The sequence below is a fragment of the Sander lucioperca genome, chromosome 10 (assembly GCF_008315115.2).
Source record: "Sander lucioperca isolate FBNREF2018 chromosome 10, SLUC_FBN_1.2, whole genome shotgun sequence".
Classification (NCBI taxonomy): Eukaryota; Metazoa; Chordata; class Actinopteri; order Perciformes; family Percidae; genus Sander; species Sander lucioperca.
This window is the reverse complement of record NC_050182.1, coordinates 16753953-16777131: the sequence shown is the minus strand read 5'-3', so window position 1 is coordinate 16777131 and position 23179 is coordinate 16753953. Positions and strand designations below refer to the sequence as shown.

General features: G+C 38.5%; 1 protein-coding gene and 1 long non-coding RNA gene across 3 annotated transcripts in view; one reads left to right on the top strand and one right to left on the bottom strand.

Annotated features, from left to right (window-relative positions):
* gnl2 (guanine nucleotide binding protein-like 2 (nucleolar)) overlaps nt 1-6829 on the bottom strand; it is a 17073-nt gene extending 10244 nt beyond the window's left edge. For both annotated transcript variants that reach the window (XM_036006151.1, XM_036006152.1), the window contains exons 1-9: nt 6591-6829; nt 6091-6175; nt 5881-5975; nt 4719-4858; nt 2112-2296; nt 1917-1983; nt 1649-1807; nt 1410-1523; nt 1-16 (exon numbers count right to left, since the gene is read on the bottom strand). The exon at nt 1-16 is cut by the window's left edge and continues 113 nt beyond it. In XM_036006151.1, the coding sequence (XP_035862044.1) occupies nt 1-16; nt 1410-1523; nt 1649-1807; nt 1917-1983; nt 2112-2296; nt 4719-4858; nt 5881-5975; nt 6091-6175; nt 6591-6654 (925 nt within the window). In that variant the 5' untranslated portion in view covers nt 6655-6829. The remainder of the gene's footprint in view (nt 17-1409; nt 1524-1648; nt 1808-1916; nt 1984-2111; nt 2297-4718; nt 4859-5880; nt 5976-6090; nt 6176-6590) is intronic.
* LOC118496049 lies at nt 3403-23179 on the top strand. Its single transcript, XR_004898520.1, has 3 exons — nt 3403-3414; nt 5151-5153; nt 23117-23179. It is a non-coding gene; the product is annotated as an uncharacterized LOC118496049 (long non-coding RNA).

Below are 23179 nucleotides of genomic sequence, written 5' to 3'. Positions count from 1 at the left end.
TCTTGTCTGTGTGGAGCTGTGGGAAGCAGAAAATAAAGTCAGAATGTTGCGCTTTATGAAACAACAACCTTAGCGTGTCCCCAGTTCTTGGAGGTAATTTTAGATGGGGCTCTGTTGCTCTTCAGCAATAAACCAAGTGAACTTGTCATCATTCCAGAACTACAATGTTGTTTGTTCAAAACACATACCAAAGGATATCTTAAAAAGATTTTTTTTTACGTAAACAAGACAATCACGAAACCTTTTAAAACAGGAGATATAGCTATCTTTTATTTTTTGTCCCAGGAGGTAAACTACGAAGGCTGTTTAGGAACAGATTTTTCACCTTTTATCCCACATTTTAGTCAACGTGGTCCAATAGAGAAAACCTTTTACACACACAAAAAAAAAAAAATCATAGAAGTTTTTTTCTGTGTCTTTCTCATAACAACCTCTTTAAGCCCCATTATTAAATCCAACAAGAACAGAACCCCTTTTTGATTTTTTTTTACCTTTTGGTCCATATTCCACTACGTCACATTGCATGTTCAGGTCTAGAGGTAGGTGATACAGACAAAGCCTTTCATCATGGTAATGGTAAGCTTATGTCGGGATAGCCATATACATAATAATGTATCAATGGTTTTAGAAATTTGATTAATGAACAATTTTAGAAAAAATATCTAAAAAGGAATGTCTTTTGACTACTCCATTGAATTTAATATGTGACAAAGCAAGATACGTCCATCGCATTGATGCATTTATCCTAATGATGTTTGCAATTCTAATGTTATGATAAAGTGAGTCCTGCTTATTGATTTTCAGCATTGCCCACAATGTCCTAATACAGCAACATATATACATTTATAGCTACCCTAGTATAGTATTTACTATATATAGTACAAATTTGAATTATCTCACATGACATCATTCTCAAACCCTATCCTTGTTTATGTTTATACATAAAGAGAAAAAAGCAGCTTCGATATAAACATGCCCTATACTGAGGAGCTGTGATTGCCCTCATCTTGCAATTTTCACACAGTATTAAGCATTAATGAATTGTGATTATAGTGAAATCTAAATAATGAATAATACTGTATACATTAATATACTGTATAAACCATTTCCATCTATAAACCATATGGCATAATTTTGGAATGGGCAAAATATTGAGGACTGTAGAGAAATGAACCCCAAGCACTAACATCCTATATTATAGCTAGTTTTCACAAGTATATCTGTACATTTATAGTGTGCTCATAAATCAAAGGGGTTGCACTTAGTTGAACATCCAAGGTACTATATTCATCAGCAAATAAATTCTTCTGTTGAAGATAAAATTACAGCAGCAGTAAATAAGTACATTGTTTTCTGCTCATGACAAATCAAAGATACTTTGATACTTTGAATTTGAGGAATGTGCTTACCTTGCCAAACTGCCTGAGCAGCTGGATGAGGGAGCCCTTACCAAACGAGTTGGTGAGGCTGGCATGGAAAGCCAGAGTAGGGTACTCTTGGGATAAAACAGCGACCCACCGTTTCTGGTTCAAAATTGAGTTGAGACAAAGAGACACCCACATAATTTAATATTATGAAAAACAGACACAACCACTCCCAATTAAATGGGAACCAAAGATAAACCGGTTAAAAATGTAAAATGTCTTACTGTGACCCAGGTGGGGACGAGGTCACACTTGTTTAGAACAAAGATCAGATGTTTCCAGGATTTCTCCTTCTTCATATATGCCTCAATGCTATTGGAGCGCGTTCCCATGGGATCACGGGCATCCAGCACTTGGATGACGACATCAGATGAGTCAATCACCTATTACAAAAAACACACGTGAGGAATGTAGAACAGCCCCGTAACACTTCAGCGTACCACCTCTACATTAACGCAACGCACAGTGCTGACAAGAGGATGGAAAGAATACCTTGTAAAGTTCTCCCCAGATCCTCTTGGACTGTCCCTTTTTGAAGATTTCATCCCGTACTTCCTCCCTGTTGCAAAATGAGAATTAAGAATGAGCATCTTTACCTTTAAATAGGAAAATTCAGCAATCATGCTTCTGGTCAGTTAAGAGTAGCCAGTAGAGTGGATTGATTATAATATCTTCTGAGGGTCTTACCGGACCCCTGTGTCCTCAGTCACTAGGTCTTTGTCCTTGTCTGCACTGTAGGTCAGGACTGAGGCCTCGGCCTTTTCTACGAGGTCCTTCATATCCCCCACCATGAGACTGGGCCTCTTCCTCTGAGCCTTGGGCCCAAACGTGGTCTCAAACCCCTCTGTGTCTAGAATGTGCACCTTGGAGTTCTGCGTGTATAGAAACAGAATAAAAAGATTAGACTTGCGGTTGGACTGTTTTTGTTTTGTTTTTGTTAAATTAACAGCAAGCCACGAGAGAACACCAGTCCAAATTGTTCTATTCTGTTAACTGATGAGACACAATACAGTAATGTTGTACTGAGACAAATAGTATGCAACAGGAGTAAAGGTTTTTGTAGGTGTTATAATCGATTTTTATACAGTCCAAGTGGTTTGCTCCTTCTAGGGCTTTCAGACAGAATCACAAAATAAATGCATACAGTAAACAGAACACCCAGATATGCAACAACTAAGCCAATAAAACCACCAAGCCTGTGTCAGGACTGATCAAGAGTTCCAATGATTTTAATCACAAGTCATACCTCTATTGCAACACTGCCATGAAGGGTGGGGGGGATGGGAGACAAAAAGTTTACAGGGTTTGTCAGAAACAATGATGCTTTAAGGCTTCAGGTTTCCTGAAGTTCTGCCAAGATCTTCTACAGGACTCTCTGTTTCTTTGAAGAAGCATTTCCCCTACCAAACCACAAACTATGGATTACCTGACTTTTGGAATACAGACTTTTGGGACAATCCAACATCCAGATCAAAGAGCATTGTTTTTTTACTAACACTAAGATTTTTCTCAAAATCAGGTCATGAATTTCCTATAAGCCCGTTGGTATATGAGGATGTCTTCACTTAGAGAGGGAAAATAATGCTCTGCATGAGCATGAACACTACACTGTTCTGAGACGCCGCTACATATATTTAGAATGTTAATGGGGAAAAAAAAGAACACAACTGCATGTAATGAATGATGATGCAGTGATTGCAATATAACCGGTGGTTTCACGGCAACTTGTCAATCAATAATTAGTAGAGCTAGACTGATATATATCGGTTGGCCGATATTGGCCTATCACAGACATATCATATCAGCGTATACGTTTTTCCAATGTGCCGATATGAAAACCTTTTTTACAGAACATGTAATGCAGAAAACTATGCTTGGGATGATTCATTTCTTACTCTTGAGAACAGTCTCTATTTCCTAAGAGACCACAGTACAGTACGTAGAAAAATAAATAAAAAGAAACAGACCCAATGATAAGAGAGGAAGAGAAGTGGATGTTATTCAGAATTGTGTTGGTTTTGGGGTAGAAAAGTTAAAGCCTGGCAGAGTGCAACTCTTTCAAGCCAAGTGCAGTGCCAGTACACTCTGGCTAGGGATGTAACGGTATGAAAATGTAACCTCACGGTTATAGTAACCAAAATTATCATTATTCGGTATTATCGCGGTATTTTTAAAAGTGTGGTCAATATGTTCAGAAAGCACTGATAGGCCTACACAAGCTGAAAAAGTTTCAAAAAGTGTAACAGTGTTTATTATATTACAAAAAATATAGGCAAAACCTTATCAAAAGTGCAACTTTTAACATCAAAGGAACAAGGGTTCAGCATGTAAACAGCTTATTTGTCAGTAACATTTCCATTAGTGCAGGTTTAAATTATACAAATCCAAACATTCAAGCTAAGACATAAGAACAATATGTAAACAAATCAAAGAAACACCACTAATTATATACTTGTATTGTATTAAAACGGTAATTGTTATCGTCAACATTTTTAACACGGTTTACCATTACACCGGTAATTGTTACATCCCTAACTCTGGCTACATTTACATTGCTACGTTTTGGTTAAAAAACAAATATCTTTTGCTACAGTTACACCTCGCATTCATAATGCTCTGGCGTTTCAGAGCCCCTAAACTTGAGAAATTTGAAAACACTTCTGACCCCGTTTTGGTTTGGAATCTGCAGGGTTGTGTTGCAGTTTTGATGGCCACAAACGGAGAACTTTGGCGACACCGACGCCAATGTTTCGCCATCTGATTGGGTCTTATCTGTCATGACGTCTTGTTCTCTGAGACTAATCTACTAACGTTACCATGGCAACTAACAGCAATGGGCGGAGTATACATGCTGCCTCCTGTTTATGCTCAGTGTACAAGAATGTTGACGAGACATGCGGTTTGGGCATGTTAGTTTAAACGGAGATTAGTTATTCTACTGGAGCTAAAAACACATAAATGTAGCCTCAGGCTCACAGTGGGGCAGAGTGAGAATTGAATGCGGCCTCTTGTTCGCCTCACCTCATAAAATCCTAACAAACAAGCTACTGAGGAAAACAGAGGAATGATTCTTTTCTGCACCAAATAATATGAGCCAGTTAAAAAACGTTAATAGCTTTATATGCCAGTATACGCATAATAAAATTAATAAAATTAATAAAACGGTGTGTTCACACAACCAATGCACATCCCCGCTGGAGAGTCTTCCTTGGACACCAGGCCAATTAAACAGAAAACACAGGACAAAAAAACCCTGAAAAATGAATTTCATTTACAACATTTATTTATACTCACATGGGCTTTGACTCTATCATGCAAGAGAGACATGGGGAGTTTGCTCTGTTTCATCACCACACGATATGGATCCTTCTGTACTGCTCCCATCTCTTCTTGGAACTTCTGCAGGGACGACTGCTTAATCACACGGGTATTTGCTGAAATACAGAATATGAAATTGCAAAGTATGACCTATTTAGTTCACATTTCCGATGAGATTTATTACCCCTTGTCTTATTTGTCGACTAATGCAATCAACAGGTTAACTAGTTGATTTTTAAACCAGACTATCAGGTTTTATGACCTGTTTGAATTAAAAATGTACAGTGCACCTATATATTTCCGCCGTATATGTTCCTAAAATGCTGTTTGTCTAACCCAGTGTATGTTATATTGCCGTAACAGAACACTAAGCTATTGTTGCTGCTAACACAAAATGGAGACAACTAGTGAGTAGTGTTGAATAACCATCTGAGAAGTAACGTGAGTATGCATTTTTCGATTTGATGCCACAGATGGAAAAATCGTGGATAAAGTTGAGGGTGTTTGCTGACTTTGTAAAATGTGACTGCATTGTATTTGAATTACGTGCTAGATCTCATTTTTCATGTGTGACAAGCCCTCTTGTCCACCATCAGACCCTTTCTCATGCAGTGATTGTTCTGCATTCTGTCCACCATCAAAGCTGATAAATCTACATAACTCTTGCTAGTGATATAGTAATGATAGTATTGTTTTATACTTGAATAGCCCATATCTATTGTATCATCTTTCTTAATAGCCACAGTTGGCAGTGATGATTTTAACGCAGCTCCCTTGAAATAGGCTTTAATGTTGCCAACATCGTCAGTTTTTAATAAAGGTGGAATCAGAACATTAAAAACCCAGACACCTTTAAATTCTATGCAGGAAAAATCCATGTGTTCAATATTGACTTACTTTTAACCAAACATGAACTCATTCATCCGTAACACATGAAGAAGCAAGTGTTACCCAAATTATCTGCACTGTCCCCAACAGCACCGCCCTCTCAAAACTGTGCAAGTATGCAAAAGCACCACATTTAGTAATGTGGTTCCCTTCCACAAAGACAGACAGAGAAAATATAATACACTGACAACCACCACAGCCGATCACTGCTACATACCCAACATATACACAGGTAAGGAAGAGCACTTACCAAACCATTTGATGTTTGGTTCCACTCTGGCTACAGTCCCTGGAGCCACCGTGGACTGGAACTGTAGAGGTCTGATGACTTGACCACGGTTATTACTGAAAACAGAAGATCAGTGCCAGTGTGAACATAGCACGTATTGTTCTTTTTCTCTGACACAAATCTGCCAATCAGCATCTCATTAGGATAATGCAAATCTGTATCATTAATTACCATCTCTTCTTTTGTCTGTACATATTCAGACGTTTGATAGTGGCTCGGTCCCTCATGTTGTTACCACCAGCACCCTTGGCTCGATCTGTGAAATACAGTTAATTTAACAATTAATTTGCTCAACACACGTTGCTTTTCAAGGAACATCAGTTACTTCAGTAGACATCCTATGACCAATTAATAACAGCAACTGTTTCCAGACTTTAAGAACAATGAGCCTAAACACTTCCACTTGACACAAACCCTTCCCTCAAAGTTGGACATTACTTCAGTGTCAAATTTAAAAGGCCTAACGTTACTAGCACTAGCGTTAGCTAAAGGTTTTAGTTAAGTCTTTCCGAGTTAATAGTTTTATTTTCACACATTGCACACTTAATGCCACTGACTAGTTTAATTTAACAAAGGTAAATAACCCATACATGTATTTAGCAGAGCATAATATCACCATGCTAGCAACAATTAGCATTAGCTGTAAACAAACCATAGACATATTAGCTCACCGGGGTTGCTGCTGGACGACGAGGTGTTTATCGAGCTTTTCCCCTTGAACAGAGGCTTCACCATTTTGACCGCTTAGTCGGCTGAGCCTTCACCGGAGAAAAAAATGAAGAGAAGACACGAAGGTGTCTGAAAGCTGAGGTTTAGTTGATGTTATTCCCTTCAGCTCGAAACTGTACACCGTACACGTGTTGTTACGGTGAAGCCGGAAGGACGTCATCGAAGGAGCGACAGGACAAATCCGCTTTCGGCTTTCATCGTCATCCCAGGCTCCAAAATCTGTAACACATTTATATTATCATTGCATACGTTCAATTGCTTTTTGGATTGAATGACATGAATTGAGTGTAAAAATAGAAATTGTTACTTTGAACATGAGAAATATAACATTGAATTCAAACTTATTGGTTATATTTGGTCAATTTTACTTACATAAATGCAAAATATCAAAAATTATCCTATAATTTCATTGACCATTTATTTATCCCCATTTTAAGTTTTGTTTCTATTCATTTTTAAGTATTTATTTAAAGCCAGATTTCTGTTTATCTGTATCATTATGTTGAGTACATGTCTAAAATGTTGTATATTTTAATTTTCTTTTTTAAATAAACGTTGGGGTAAAATTGTAGACGGGTTTTAATTGTAGACATAGCTTTCTGTATAAAATACCTTGTGTAAAATTCTTAACAGTAATGTATGTGAAATGGCTTCATCTAAACTTTAAGCAAAATTAGGATGTATTCTGAAATAACTGTAGCTACAGTTTATTTTGATAAAACAGTTAGATGTGTAAAATTAGTTTAATAGAAAATGCATTAAATAGACCAGCTGTTATGTTGTCTCTCTTGGAGGGAAATAGAATAACGCAACAGAATCTAGAGCTTAGTTACTGCTATTCTTGTCGTCTAAATGTTGCATTGCTATACTCTTTTTATTCCAGAAGAGGGTGCAATATAGTCTATATTCAGGTATTGTTATACGCCAACATGCCCTGCTGAATATCTATGGTCTGCCGTGCTAATTCTACCTGAGTGGCCTCGGTCTGCAATTTGATATAAATAATAAGGGTCATATGAGGCATAAGACTTGAAAGGAAAATATGTTTTGCATTAAAGAGGCCTGGTGGTTAAAAAAATGTGTTTTGGCTAAATTAAGGCAAGAAAAAATAATTCATGATCAGGACTGTAGCAGGGATTTTAGATATACTGAGGTCACGTGAGTCCAAGTTTCCCTTGTCCACCAAAAACATATTGTATTTGTTTAATTAGCTGTTATATGTTTTATGTATTTCTTCTTAACGTGAAGATGTAGGCCTACGATTCAAAGACTTCCTCACACTTAGGACTAACATTCTGATGGGAAAATACTAAATCTTTTATCTTTTGTTGTCCTAAAACTATGAATGACACCACCTCTGTGTCCAATGAAGGCTACGACCCTGCTCATGAAATGCAAAAATACGCAAATCAAAGATACAAATACACATTGCCAATATTTAATATAACAGGTACAGATGGTTTACTGTTGTTGCTCCATATTAATTTGAAAGTAACTGAAATATTTACCCTGGCTGGGAGGTGATTTGCAAAAGAAAAGACTCCCAGGACACTGCCATTTTTAATTAACAAGTGATGCAGGCCTATTTGACACCAGGATGTACGGAAGGCCAAGTTTTGTCTGCTTGTGATGCTGCTGCCTTCACAGTGTGTACGGTATGTTACACAAGTGTGGCTCCGAGCCAAGGTAGGCAAATTTGTAAAGACTCCGGTCTGGAGAGCCGCCATCCAGTATTCAGTTTATACAGCAGGGAGACCAAGGAATGTTCTCTGTTCATTTTCATAGATGAAATTGGAACTGAATACATCAGCAATCCACTGCAGTAAATGATTTTTTAAATCAGAAAGTATTTTTTTAACCCTATTTAAGCTGAAGCAAAGCAAAACAAATTCAAACTAAACATTTATTCCATTTTAAAATCTATATTTACAATAGAAAAGTCCATCAAACAAAGAGAGAGAGGGAGAAATAGGCTACTGCCAAGTCCCTTTTATTTCAAGCCAACTTCATTTAAACCCAAACGTTACGATTGTAGCTGTGGACAGAGATTGTGGACCATAGATATAAAATGTAATTTCTTGTGTTTTATATCTATATGTTGTGGACCCTTCCAAATCCTTACCATCTTTACCTTTGTATGTAATCTTTTTTAACATATATTTATTGATTTTATACAATTAACACATTGTAACCTACCTAACTGAACCTTTCCCCAAATTGAACATAAGGCAGTATAATAATAATAATAATATAAATATATATATATAACTTGAAAATGAATAAATAGCTAAACATAAAATTAAAAAATACATAGATTTACAATGAAAATAAAATTAAGTAAATAAATAAATAAAACAAACAGATAAATAAATAAAATAAAATAAGAATAACAAACATTGAACAAAGTACAGCACACATTTCTCACAATAGATTATTCATTTTCACTGTAACTTCACATTTCTAATGCCTCTTCAATATCACCACTTTTAACAAATTCCAAAAAACATGTCAAAGATGTTGTAAAATTCAGAAGCTTTCTTCTTAACTATATATGTGAGTTTCTCAACAGCCTAACTTAAAAAATGTAACCATTCTTAATCTTGTGCCTAAACACAACTTTTTGTTTTGGCAAACCATTCACAGCACTTAAGTGGCAGGATCCCTTGCTGTGCCTTGAGGAGTGTTGTATTAAAATGTACAGCCATGTCTTCTTGTATGCTTTTCTGTGTCTTATTGCACCTGATGCACCCCGTTGAATGCCTTTAGCACTCAATAAATTCTTCCACATCCTTACACATTGTGCCTTCAAATCCAACACATCATTATGAGAGCTTGTTTGAAATCCTCAGCACTGGCTGAATCATTTGGACAAAAAGACTGAAATGAGCATGGTTTTTTCGTTGCCCTAAGGAAATGTAGTTTCCCCTAATAAAAAGCCAGCGCAAGTTTACCTCTTCAATTAGAAGAAGCACTATAAAGACAGTTTACAGAATGTAGTCTCAGTCATTCTGTCATCAGAATGAATGTAATGTATATTTTGTCTGTCCTCACGTCTGTATTCAGCTGTTGTGCATTTTACAGCTGCTGAAGCAACAGGTTGGCTGAACTTAATGTGACCTTGATGTGCAAGGAAGTGTGTAGTTACACAACGCGGTACCACCACCAAGAAAACAAATTAATTGGACAAGCATTAATCAGAATTTGCATGCAGGAATGCAACAAGGCAAAGATGGACCATTCATCTACCATCTCTCAAGACAGAGTGACCACCATTTATGATTTATGCCCTCAGCTGTAGCCAAAACACCAGCCTCAAGCAATTTTAAACCAATACAATTCATGACAGGGTACATGTGTTGCTCAAACAAAAAGACCAATTTGCTTGCCAGGAAGTAGAAAACAACATTGAACGATGTGATAAATATTATTTTTGTACCACTCCAGCAGGTATATTTATATTTATTTATCAGCAGTCATCGTCTTTGTTCCTTTCTCACAGAGACATAAAAATAGCTAATAATAAAAATAATTGTATTTATATAACACTTTTCAAGCATTAAGCACAAAGGGCTTTCCAGATTAAAAGATTTACAGGATATGAATTCGGAATCAGGAACCCATGTAAAAACCCCTACCCCCCATGACACACAAAAAATTGAACAAGCAGCACTTATAAATATAAAACAGTGAAAGTGCAAGATAGAATGTCTTATAACAGATACATGCAACTAAAAACACTAAAATGATAATACAAATCATGCATAATTTAAATACATAATGACGGTAAAATTCAAATAAAACCATAAAAAGTAGCAAAAAGAGGAAATATGCAGTGTTGCGAGAATGGAAGAGACGACACAGTTAATTGTAGGCCATCTTGTAAAAATAAGCTTTAAGGCTGCAGTTGAGTCAGCCCATCTCACACTGAGAGAAAGGCTGTTCAAAAGCTGAGGGGCCATAACCAAAAAGCAAGGTCACCCTTAGTTTTCCATCTGGTTGGTGGAATAGCTAAACCATTTTGATCAGCTGATCGTAGGGGCCTGGCTGGGCTATAAGGGGTTAAAAGCTCTTTCATGTAATCTGGAGCCAGATCATGGGTGGCCTTGTATGTAATTAATAACATTTTAAAATGTATTCTAAACGTAATGGGCAACCAGTGCAGTGATGCTAAGATTGGAGTGATATGACAGAACCTCCAAGACTTAGTTAATCTGGCTGCTGAGTTCTGGATAACTTGCAATTGTGAGACTGAGTGGGAGTTTAAACAGGTAAAAAGTAGTAAGGAGCTCTAAATTAAACCACTACAATAAATATCATATTTAAGGAAAAGTTTAGTATCACAACACAAAATTCTGTTATAGATTAATATCCAATATAATAGAGAAAAGGTTGAAAACAGAGGAGCTCCATGTTCTTTAGCCTTCCATCAGAGTGATGGAGTAAGAACACTTGACAGATGATGTGAAATTTCCCCCCATTGCCTTTGCTCTTTGGTCTAGCCCTGAAACATGGCAAGTAGAGCTTGTTTGTTTCTGTCTAACTGTACAGAGAGCCAACCTTTGAAGTAACAAAATTCATCTTTCAGGCAAATATGTATTCAGTTAATCAATCTCCAACGTTTGTGATGTACTGACAGCTCAGGCGTTGAAGGGAGTGGGGCATCAATAGTTAGCACTAGAACGCCTGGGTTTTATAAGGTTATTATAGAAGTTGGCATAATTGATACTTTAGTCCTAGCATGTGTCTTACAGATTTTACATATTTAGCTAAAGAGGTTCATCCAAAAATAAAATAACTGATGAGGTGTCCACTGTTTGAAAAACTGACTGACATTCTTTCAAAGCGGTAAAAAGCAGCAAAAAGAGAGATGTTTTAACTTTAAAATAGGTAATAAACTGTTCTTAAAAATTTACTGAATGATCGTTTTTACTAGGAATATCTATTACTTTAAATTACTCTAATACAAATCTTGCAAAAAGTTCCATAAGAATGTGGTGTTAAAAAGGGATTTCTTTAATGGAAAACAGTGACAATCTAACAAGCTTACAACAGTAACATATTTATTGTGTGTTGTAAAACCACAGCATACAAAAAGTACACTGTTTCATCATAAACAATACAATTAAGCTACTTCCCCACTGTTGCTTAGCGAGGCTATAATAATCTTTGGCAGGAATTATAAACATTTGCTTTAAAAAACTTTTGCCCACCCCCACGTCCCCCATTCACTTGCTGAGAAATACCAGATGCAAAGGATTTCAGTGGGTAAAGGTACACAAGTGTTTTACCCATTTTAAAAAAAATCTACAATACACAGTGAAATGGGAATAAGTAAAATAGGGTTATAGTGACGGGTGCAGCTTCACAAGTCAGTGGCAGTATGTTGAAGCTCCCCTAACTATTCATGTGAATGTGCACATTTGTGTGTGTGGGCTTAATATTTCAACCTGGCTCATTTGCAGAGTCTCTGCTTTGAATCAAAACTGGAACACCAGCTAGATGACGGAGCGCAGCCTGCAGCCGGCCTGACTAAACAAAAAGAGAAAAATTGACGAAGGCCGGAAGGTTCCTCCTCCTTGTGCCCCATTGTGGAGAGGGTTTGCAATAGAAAGCTTACATTTCTGCTGAGAGTACCTCATGGCTTAACTGATGGGCTACTGAATGAAGTGCTGAAGGCTGATAGTCACTGTTGTGTCATGAACTATTTCACAAGTTCTTCTGTACTTAGACAGGGGTCACTGCTGCAACAAAGGTTTGATAATGCAGAAATACATTAGAGCTCCATTTTAGGCAGAAAGAAGACTACAGCCATGCTCAGTCATTAGGCACAGCAGTGATGTGAGCTAAATGCTAACAGCCGCAGGCTAACATGCTCAATACGACAGTGCTAACACGCAGCTGTTAAGCAAATATAATGTTCACACAATGTTCACCATTTTAGTTTTGCGTGTTAGCATGCTAACATAGTCATAAACAAAAGCATTGGACAAGCTAACATTTTGATCTGATGACGGTGCTAGATGAAAGATATAAGGGATCACCAAAGTGATTACAATTGTAACGTGAGGCTTTGACATGTGGTGGTTGGATCACTCTTAATGAGAAGAAACAGCCGGATGCTTTCTTTAGCAGCACTTTACTGTTTTCAACACTTTGTCAGCTCCATAACCATTGACATATATATAATGGACCAACAGATCCCGTTGCTCTGGACGGAGACCAGTGAAGGATATTAGAAGCACTTTTCCGGTGATGGCTGAGCGTTACTGCGCAGCCTCCAACTGAGAGAGACGACGTAAATGTGCCGCAACCTGTCTGAAAGTTGTAAGTGTTCTGGTAGCTGTGCCAAGAGAAATCTCAATCATTCTGAATCTTGCAGAGACGGAGAGCGTAGGTATATGTAAGGAAATAACATAGGCACAGGCTAATTATTGCTAACTAAAATGCTAGTTAACATTAGTAATTACACTTAAACAGCTAATGTGAGACGAAACTGCCTGCGCGCTTCTCCTGTACTGTACGGTAATTTCTCTACTGTGCGACAGTAAGTCGCGTGGTTATGACACAATCGTTAGCCTATTTTTACAAAAACGTCTGCTACGGAGCCATAACGTGAGGTACAAGGTAATGGAGCCTTTTATACATTGTCATGTTTCTTTAGAAATAAACAATGGACAAATAGAGTCGTTAAACGCTTCAGATGTAAATTTATTCGCTGTCAAAGTGGCGTCAAAATGAATGGCAGTCAATGGAATGCTAACGGGAGGTGATGGCTTGGTAGCATCAAAATGGCGCCATAGGAGCTACGCGGTCCGAGGAGAAGCTTACCCCATAGACTGTATATAAGAGTGGACCAACAGATCCCATTGCTCTGGACGGAGACCAGTGAAGGATATTAGAAGCTCTTTTCCGCTGAGCGCTGAGCGTTACTGCGCAGCCTCCAACTGAGAGAGACGACATAAATGTGACGTGAGCAACATGTCTGAAAGTTGTAAGTCTTCTGGTAGCTGTGCCAAGAGAAATCTCACTCATTCCCAATCTTGCAGAGACGGAGAGCGTAGGTATATGTAAGGAGATAACATAGGCACAGGCTAATTATTGCTAACTAAAATGCTAGTTAACATTAGTAATTAACTTAAACAGCTAATGTAAGTCAAAACTGCCTGCGAGCTTCTCTTGTACTATACGGTAATTCCTCTACTATGCAACAGTAAGTCCCGTGGTTATGACACAATCGTTAGCCTATTTTTACAAAAACGTCTGCTACGGAGCCATAACGTGAGGTACAAGGTAATGGAGCCTTTTATACATTGTCGTGTTTCTTTAGAAATAAACAATGGACAAATAAAGTCTTTAAACGCTTCAGATGTAAAGTTATTCGCTGTCAAAGTGGCGTCAAAATGAATGGCAGTCAATGGAATGCTAACGGAGGGTGAGTGCTTATTAGCATCAAAATGGCGCCATAGGAGGTTCAGGTTGTGAGGAGACGCTTACCCCCTTGGCTTACCCCCTTGTCCATAACAACAACACTTCCTGGTTTCTCACTCACTAGCTAAAGTTACCAATCAGACGCTAGCAGAACTTAAGACTGTGGTAAATGTGAGAAAAAAAACACAGAGGTAGTTTCTGGAGTAATCATAACTGCTGTTGTAAATAATTAAACATGTACATATGTAAATAATAACTGTGTAAATATATATTTTCAGTAAGTTAACTAAAATATATGAATTAACTTGTAAACCTTGTACTGTAAATACACAATTCTTCCTGAGGGGGAATGTCTGTACAAAATGTCATGGCTGTCCATCCAGAGTATTTAAGACATCTTGCTAGAGGCCTAACCCAAAAATGTCTACCTCAATGTGGCACTACAAGAAAAGTCAGGGAATCATCAAAGTCAGGATTCATCCAGAGACCATGATTTTTTTCAGGGCAAGCCACTGAATAGTTGTTTAGATATTTCAGTCTGGACCAAAGTGGTGGACTGACTTTTAGAGGCTAAAACTAAAATCATGGCAAACAGTATCTTGTAATAGTCAAAGTATCCCAGACTAAATGCGCAAGTCTCTAAATTTAAGCTCTGAAGACTTGGAAATACTAAGGTCATTATAACAAATATTGGATCTTGTTTAGGCTATGTGTAATGTCACATTCTCCCATCTCAAAGCACTGAAGAGAGCAAACACACTCTTGCCAGGAGCTCCTGTCTTCAGATAGCACCCACACCTCATTTATAGTTTGTATAATAGAGATACTATTTCCAGTTTCAAGAGGGGATTAGACAGATTTAAAATTAAATAGAGGCAAAAGAAGGAATGATGAGAAGTGAGAACCACGAATCATGAAACAAATGAAAACTAATTCCTGGAAAAACCCAGCTGGAGATGAAGTGATGGAATATGTTGTTTTTCAACAGAATGTGTTTCACTAATGCACAATATCCACCGTGTTTATTTTCACCAAACCTTAATCTTCCACTTATTTAGTTCACGGCTTGTCCTGGCCACAAATTTCACACCACATAAATCATTGTATAATCTGTTGGCAAGGACCTTTGGGAGGCGTTCTCCGAGCCCTCTAATGAATGGTGTTTATGAGTGCTAATCTGTGGCATGTAAACCACCATTTTGGGTTGAGATAAGCCACAATAAGGTGAAAATGTATTTTAAAGTGTGTTCGGTGCAGGCTGCACACTCATTGAACTTGGCTCACAGGTCAGTTTCCACTTGTATAATCAGTGACCTTCAGTTCAGACATTCAGAGTTCAGAGTTGCAACAGCAATGTGAAGCGAAAATATTTACTAATGTCACTTAGAAACTCAACATAGAAAAATGTCAGCATACATTTACATTTTTATAACGTGGACATTTCTGGTGGAAATCCATACATAATGACTTCATAATCATTGACACGCAACTGTGAGCCACCTCTGATGTTAGTGAAAAAACAAACTGCCAGGCCTCCAGGTGAAGGTAATAACTTAATGTGGTTTATGGAAATATGGGGTTTTACAAGAAGTTGTTTGGTTATCTGAAACATTTCACTTTTGGTTAGTATTTTGCCTGATAAGATTGATATCTCTTGAGAAACATGTGGGACCTATTATAGGGAAATAGGCCTGAAAGGTATAAATAACCACGATTTGAAGAGATTTTAATGGAACAACATTAAGGGCCTCTATAACAGTAAACACATGACTGACTTACCAGAGACAGGCTTGTGTCTTGAGGTTTCCATAGCAACAGAGCATCAACGAAGAGTTCTCCAACATGTTGAAAGACAGAGACCAGTGAAGTTAAAACAATCTTGTGGCCTGAAATATCAAATAAAATGCACTAAGAAAGGCAAGAATACAAGTTATCCCATTGTGTTTGATGGAACAATCAAACATGTATCCTCTGATAAGAAATATGTGTGTCAAGCATTTCTCAAAAACGTAATACTAATCTTAAGTGAAATGCAAGAATGCTCCCCTGCCCGCAATCTTAATGTATACCAAACCCGTTTGGTTGCTGCTCGAGCACTTGCTCAGGCCCTTCTTTACACTGTGCATCTGCGTGCGTCCGCAGCACCAGCTTCACCTTGCCAACGCAGGGTGTTCGTGCAAACATGGTTTGGACCTCTACTACACTTTAAGTGTCAGTAACTAGACCGTGGTTTGGCCATGATGTAAACCTGAAGGGTCAGCTAAAAATAAGTGTTGCATGCAAGTTTCAAGTGGGCTGTGTGCCATAGTGCTTCTCGCCAACAATCTTCTTAACTTGAATCGAAATAGTGTTCACCGGAGGTGGGCACCACCATCACCCCTCTCTCCTCTCTCTGCTTGTTTTTCTGTGCCCCACCAAGGCAGCTTGTCTCTAATGTTTATCTGCTGCCCTTTCAATTAGATAGGGACAACAGAGAAGCCTATTTGGACAGAGGTCTGTGTCACCTCAAGGCTATGGTTGCCACTGCTGAGGTCATACCATGAAAGGAAAATGGAGCAGTACTGTTTCCCCTGAGCACTCTAAAACACAAGTGATTACACTGACTGATCTGTCCAAGGGACCCTGGTTGGTGAGGATCAAAGGCAGCCTGGAGACCACCTGGAACGTCTCTTGGCAGTAGACTTGGTCTGAGGGATGAGAGGCTATGGGAAAAGGTGCAGAAGCTCTGCGCCTCTCGTTCCCATCCTGATCTTCGTGAGAACACAGGCTCTTTGACTGAGGAACCTCCTTTGCTTCCAATGTGATTTTTTCCTGAGCATTTAGTGTCACATTCAAATGTAATATATCCTTGGCTTTACTTTGGTACAATCTAAGTAGAGAAGGACTAAAAGGTGGTGGGTCGCCATAGTTAAACAATTGGTCTCTGTGGCCTTAACATCCTGGTAGGTCTTCCTGGACCCCCATGATAGCTGGATAAATGAGTTAGGACCAGGCATAGGAATGGCACAAGAAAGACAGAGAAACTGCATCCACATATCAAAACAATGTTGCAAAGCTCACAAATGTCTAATGTAATAATTATAATAATATTACAAAATTATATTTCACGCTTTATACTCATATTTCATTTCTTTTTAAATGTCCCACATTAAGCATCACATTTTAGTACATAATCCTTGCACATATAACAATATTACAAATTTACATACAATTTAGTCGCATTTCAGAAAGAATATTGTAATTTTCAATTTCTCTGCACTCATATGGCGTTATATATGTGTCACATTCCTGAGCGAGTAATTGTATGTTTTGAGCACAGAGAACTATATTTTGCAAGCGCATTACATTGCATTTTGAACAGAAATGTACACTCGCAAAAAATAATTCAGTTTGAGTAAACAAAAACCTATTTTGTGCACAATAAATGTATTTGCATGTCTTTCTCTGCTCGCAGGTAGACGCTGCTGCGCTCCGGTCATGTCTCCCTCGCTCTCAACCTCTTCTCTCTACGCGCTCAACTCTAGACACGCTCGCTCAGATTTTCACAGCGTTACAAGTGTGCCACAAAACCAACCAATCGCAGAATCAAAAGGTCAATTCTGATTGGCTGTTCATCTCCAATTAGATCGCAAGTAGCAGGAAAGACAGCTACAGGGAAAGTCTTTGACGCAACACCTGCCGTGATGCCCCAGCAAGGGGTATCTCTGCTGTAGCCAGTGGGTACTTGGAAAGATTGTGGAGCAGCTTAACTAATTAAAATAATTGAATTATGATTGATTTAAAACAATATATCAGCTAAAACAGCTCAACACATGTTTAAACATATAGCGAAGTAATCAATGGTAGAAATAAACAGCTAAAAGTGGCCTACTGACTTAACTAACAGTTGAAATGATTAGCTAAAAGTAATGGATGAATTTTGAAACATTAACCACACTTCAAGTAAAAGGCCTAGCTAGCTAGTAGAATTTCTGACCAAACCAACCTAAATGTTTACAGTTCAATTGCATGAAAATGTAAGAATATTCACTTTAATGATAAATAGTGTGAATACATTGGGAATTGATAGGGCGGGGTATGTGAGTTTATATGACAGGGCTGTGGGAGGAAACTCAGACCAGAAGGGTTGGAAAGCACTGATCTACAGTATTTTATATTATTGACCGACTGGTATATTACAGACATGCCTTAATAGTTGTGTTAATCACAATACCGTTGTTTGAATTACATATCTCCGTGTGTGACTAACGTCATCCTTCACAAGCAATCTAACATTAGCCCAGCATGGATAAAGTCCAGCTATGCATCCAACGTATTCATCCGAACACACCTAAAATGTCACAATCCAGCCACTTGTAAGAAGTTTGTAATACTGGTTACATAGTTATCGTGTTTTATTAACCTTAATTCTGTTTGCCAAGGCTATATTTTATTGGCTTGCAAAGTAGCTATCCGTTGCTAACGCTAACGTTAGCTAGCTAATTTATGTCAAAAAGCAGTAGCTAACTAATGTTACTGCCAAGATATGGTTTCATTGTAAGACAGCGTAAACACATGACAACACTTGACGAGTCTTACAACACCTCTCTGGTCTCTAGTGAAATCATATCTTGGCAGTAGTTAGCTAACGTTTCTGCTTTTTGAGATAAATTAGCGACGGATAGCTCCTTCGCAAGCTAATATAGCAACATAATTCAGGTTAATAAAATACGGTAATGTAACCAAAGTATTAAAAACTACTTAGCTACATGTGGCTATAGTGTGACAGGTCTACTGCTGTTCAGTTTCGCATTGCGAGACCTAGCTAACTTAGCTAGTTTCAGTGCTGCGAGGCCTGTTCAGATGACATGTCGGCTGCAGTGTGTGAGCTAGATTGCTTGTGAAGGATGAGTCAAACTAACGTTAAACACACAAGGAGATATAAGTCAAAGAAAACAACGGCATTATAGTACACACAAATATTAAGACATTTCTGTGATAAGTCAATAATACAAAATACTGACCGAAATGTGTTTTAATCCAGTAACATTAGTCGAACAGCTCCACTGTAGTCAGTATTTGCTGTACCAACAGGTGTAAACTGAAAAAGACTGTTCCTCCTAGATTTTTGTTTCCTGCTACTTGCGATCTAATTGGAAACGAACAGCCAATCAGAATTGACCTTTTGATTCTGCGATTGGTTGGTTTTGTGGCACACTTGTAACGCTGTGAAAATCTGAGCGAGCGTGTCTAGAGTTGAGCGCGTAGAGAGAAGAGGTTGAGAGCGAGGGAGACATGACCGGAGCGCAGCAGCGTCTACCTGCGAGCAGAGAAAGACATGCAAATACATTTATTGTGCACGAAATAGGTTTTTGTTTACTCAAACTGAATTGTTTTTTGCGAGTGTACATTTCTGTTCAAAATGCAATGTAATGTGCTTGCAAAATATAGTTCTCTGTGCTCAAAACATACAATTACCCGCTCAGGAATGTGACACATATATAACGCCATACACTCAACAGTAAAAGAAATTTCATCTAAGTGCATTAAAAGCTGTTTAAGTGAAGAAATGTGGAAAAATACTGCAAGTCACAGAGGGACGTAACAAGAGTAAGTAAAATATTGGACCATTTAGATCCTAAATTCCTATCTATGGGCCAGTAGTGTGGTTTGGCGAACACATTACCCCTCATTCTACTCTATGACAAACATACCCAAATGTGCACTCAATGCAAGAGAAAAGACAGGATACATTTAGTGCTGAATCGCAGGGTTGGGACTGTGTGAATGGCCGAGAAATCTGTACATACAAGTTACACATTGGAATAAAAAGGAATGGGATACACAGTGTTCCTCGTGGTCTGACAATATGTCTACAAGCAAATTGATTCTGCACGCATACAGGCAATATTTTGTACAGATGGCAGTGGTATACATAGTCTTTACTTGACCATACAAAATCCATGTTGTGTGCTTTATTAAGGCCATACCAAACTGCTAAACAATACATTGATTGCATAATGTGGTTTGACGCTATCTTGGTCTGTTGCTATGCATGGCATGCAGTACAATTGTGCTCAGCATTTTCTGAGCAAAGACACTAAAAGAGTAGTGGCGAGTTCAATAGTCTATAAATGTTACACACTTGTCTACACAAACTCTAAAAGTGAGATTTGTCAGACCTAATGGTTTTGTTTGTTTCTGTTTCCATTGCGTTCATCCATGATTCTGTGGTAGACAGTTTGTGTTACTGAACACCAGCGGAAGTAAATGCTTAATATCCTCACGAGTTACGAATAGAAACAGAGGTGTGTTTGTTTCCACCAGCTAAGGTTTTATCTGTGTCCCCACGTTAATACTAGATGTGATTGTTTCCCAACCATTTATCCTTGGCAAACAAGACAGTGTCACTATGGTTCAAATGTTACCATTAAAGGACACAGCAACTTAGAATGAGCGTCATTATTGGCCCTCTTTTGCATAGCTCTCAGACATGTTTATCAAAGAGCTGTCTTGGTCCTGCTAACCATGATGCCGTTGTTCTGGCTTCAAAGGTGATCATAACAAACAAAGGCTAATCCACTCAACCTGCACCATGTTTGGGAGAAGTGCCTCTTCTTGTTTTCTGTGATTTTACAGAGGTGACACTCTCTCTAGTGGCTCTTCTTTTGGCTGATTAAATAAATAAAGATTAATTGGGAAGAGAGTGATTTATTTCTCCTCCAGCACCCCAGAAGTACTCAGTACTCTTTGACCTCCTCTTGGTCTGCGTGGCTAGGTGTCTGCTGAGCACGTACCACTTTATGGGAGGTTGGATTACAAATAGAAGACCAAATTTAGACTGAATAAAAAGTCTAAAAGATACAAAGACCATGAGGCTTGTAAATAAGCAGTGTATTCTATGCATACAGTGAAGTTGTTCCAATGAAAAAGACAAATGAGTTTGCCTTTCGGAACAATCAACAATTCATGGCATTGCGTGCTGGGTAAGGACATGCTGACCAGGCTTTCTGAGTAGAGAGATAACTGAGTGCACTGCTTTCTGAAAGTCGACCAGGACTGAATGCAGTCAAAAAATGAATTGTTGTAAATAAAAATCTACACTTTGCCGCAGTGGAATCTGAATGTATGAGTGCTATGTGGCACTAGGGCTGCAGGGCTTGCTTGAGTATATTTTTCAGTCCAGACTTCAGAGACCAGAATTTCATAGAAAAAGTCAGGAATGACATGCAATCTCAAACACTTTCTTGGCATGCTTGGCTGGAGCTTAGAGTATTGTCCACAAATATGCAAAAACAACGATTTCTGCAGCCAAGGCCTCCATACCTGAGGCCAGAACGAATATTTGGCACCCAGACAGATTAGCAAGACAGTCTTTTAAGAGAAGATCCTAAGGGAGGGGAAGCTTAATTATTGCCTTACATATGGCGAAAAAACAAAAAGAATTTGAATGAACTGATTTAGTCACCTTATTGAACTCCTTATAGTTTAGTTGTCTAAAATTGTTCTGCAAATGATAAGCAATTAGACTGCCGGCCCCCTGCCATGAGCTATATAAGATCTGAAATATTGGCTTCGACAGGAGAGTTAGAATAAAGAGCCAACCTGCGTCTGTCTCCAGGAGGAACTAAACCTGAGTCTGAAGGAATGTTCCAGACCATAGAGAGTTTCTGTGGTGCAGATCAGAACCCAGACATGCAGACTATTGTGAGGGGATTATTAGTTCCCATGTAGTCCTTATGCCCTCTAACCCCCCTTTTCCTTCTCAGCACTCGTCTTTGTGTCTGACTCTACTCCCTGGGTCCATTGAGCTGAGAAAATTAGGTTCTGCTCTTAAAAGATTCATGTCCACTAACTACATGACTCAGCTTGTGTAGTGTTGGTTTGATGTGTTGGTAGGATGTAAAAAAAAAAAAAAAAAAACCTGTTTCCATGACGTTGGCCTGCAGATGCTTGTTAGTGCCATATTTCTCAAGAACACTTTTGACCTAAGTTCTTTTACTGCCTTGCCCTTCCTGAACCTAAAGAGAAAGGAACAATTTGCCATTGGCTGCAGTTTTGGCGCTGAGGGATCCCCAGCCAACCACAACACTCTCTCCACGGTGGGCCTGAGGACCTGTAAATTAGACAAGCTCCCCCAAATCCCCTGTTTTTTGATGAATTGACTGAAGAGTCTAATGGTATTTTCTAACTGGGCAGGCAAAAACGGCGGATTTGGCATCACAGTGACTATCTCGCTGTGCAGGGTCCCATAAATTTTGTGTTAAGTTTTGGTTTTACTGAGGTCGATCTGCCTTTCCCCTCACTCTGTCTGTCTGGAGGATGAGGAGAGATGAAGACACTCAGCTCACTCCTGTGTTGTTTTGCACTGGGGTAATGTTGCATTGAACCTCTCCCAAATCCTGGGCCTGGTAGCCTATTTATGGGCCATTTTCATGCCTCACCTACTTTTAAAAACATTCCATCATTTGTGCACCATTAAGTTTGGTGTAGATGGATGTAAGATTCCTTAGATCACTCTTTCCAGTCTCAGAATCTTGGATGCAATTTTGACACGTTTGTGACTGCATGTCTTCTTTGTGGTCATACAATATGTACAGAACATAAGATCAACAAAAAACTTAAAAATATAAAAAATAAAAAATGTTTAAAGACTAGTATCTGGTCAATATAGCTGTCCATCTACTGCGTTTATAGTACATGTTGGGGGAATACTAGTCTATATCATAGACAGTGAAAGAAATGGACACAGCGACGCCATAGACTTCGACGGAGACCAGTGAAGTCAATTAGAAGCACTTTTCCGGTGATGGCTGAGCGTACTGTGCAGCCTCAAACTGAGCTTGACGACGTAGTTGTGATGTGAGCAACCTGTCTGAAATTTGTAAGTCTTCTGGTAGCTGTGCCAAGAGAAATCTCAATCATTCCGAATCATGGTCAAAAACACTTGAACAGAACATTTTTCTTTATTTCACATTAGGTTATGTAGGCTAGGACATGTTGTAGATGGCTTCCAACCATGATGAAAGGGATCACATTCATCTTCAAGCATATGTAGCAGCACGAGAGCGGACAGAACAGAGGAGGTTGTGGTCTAGGTGGAACCTGCCCCAAAAACACCGAC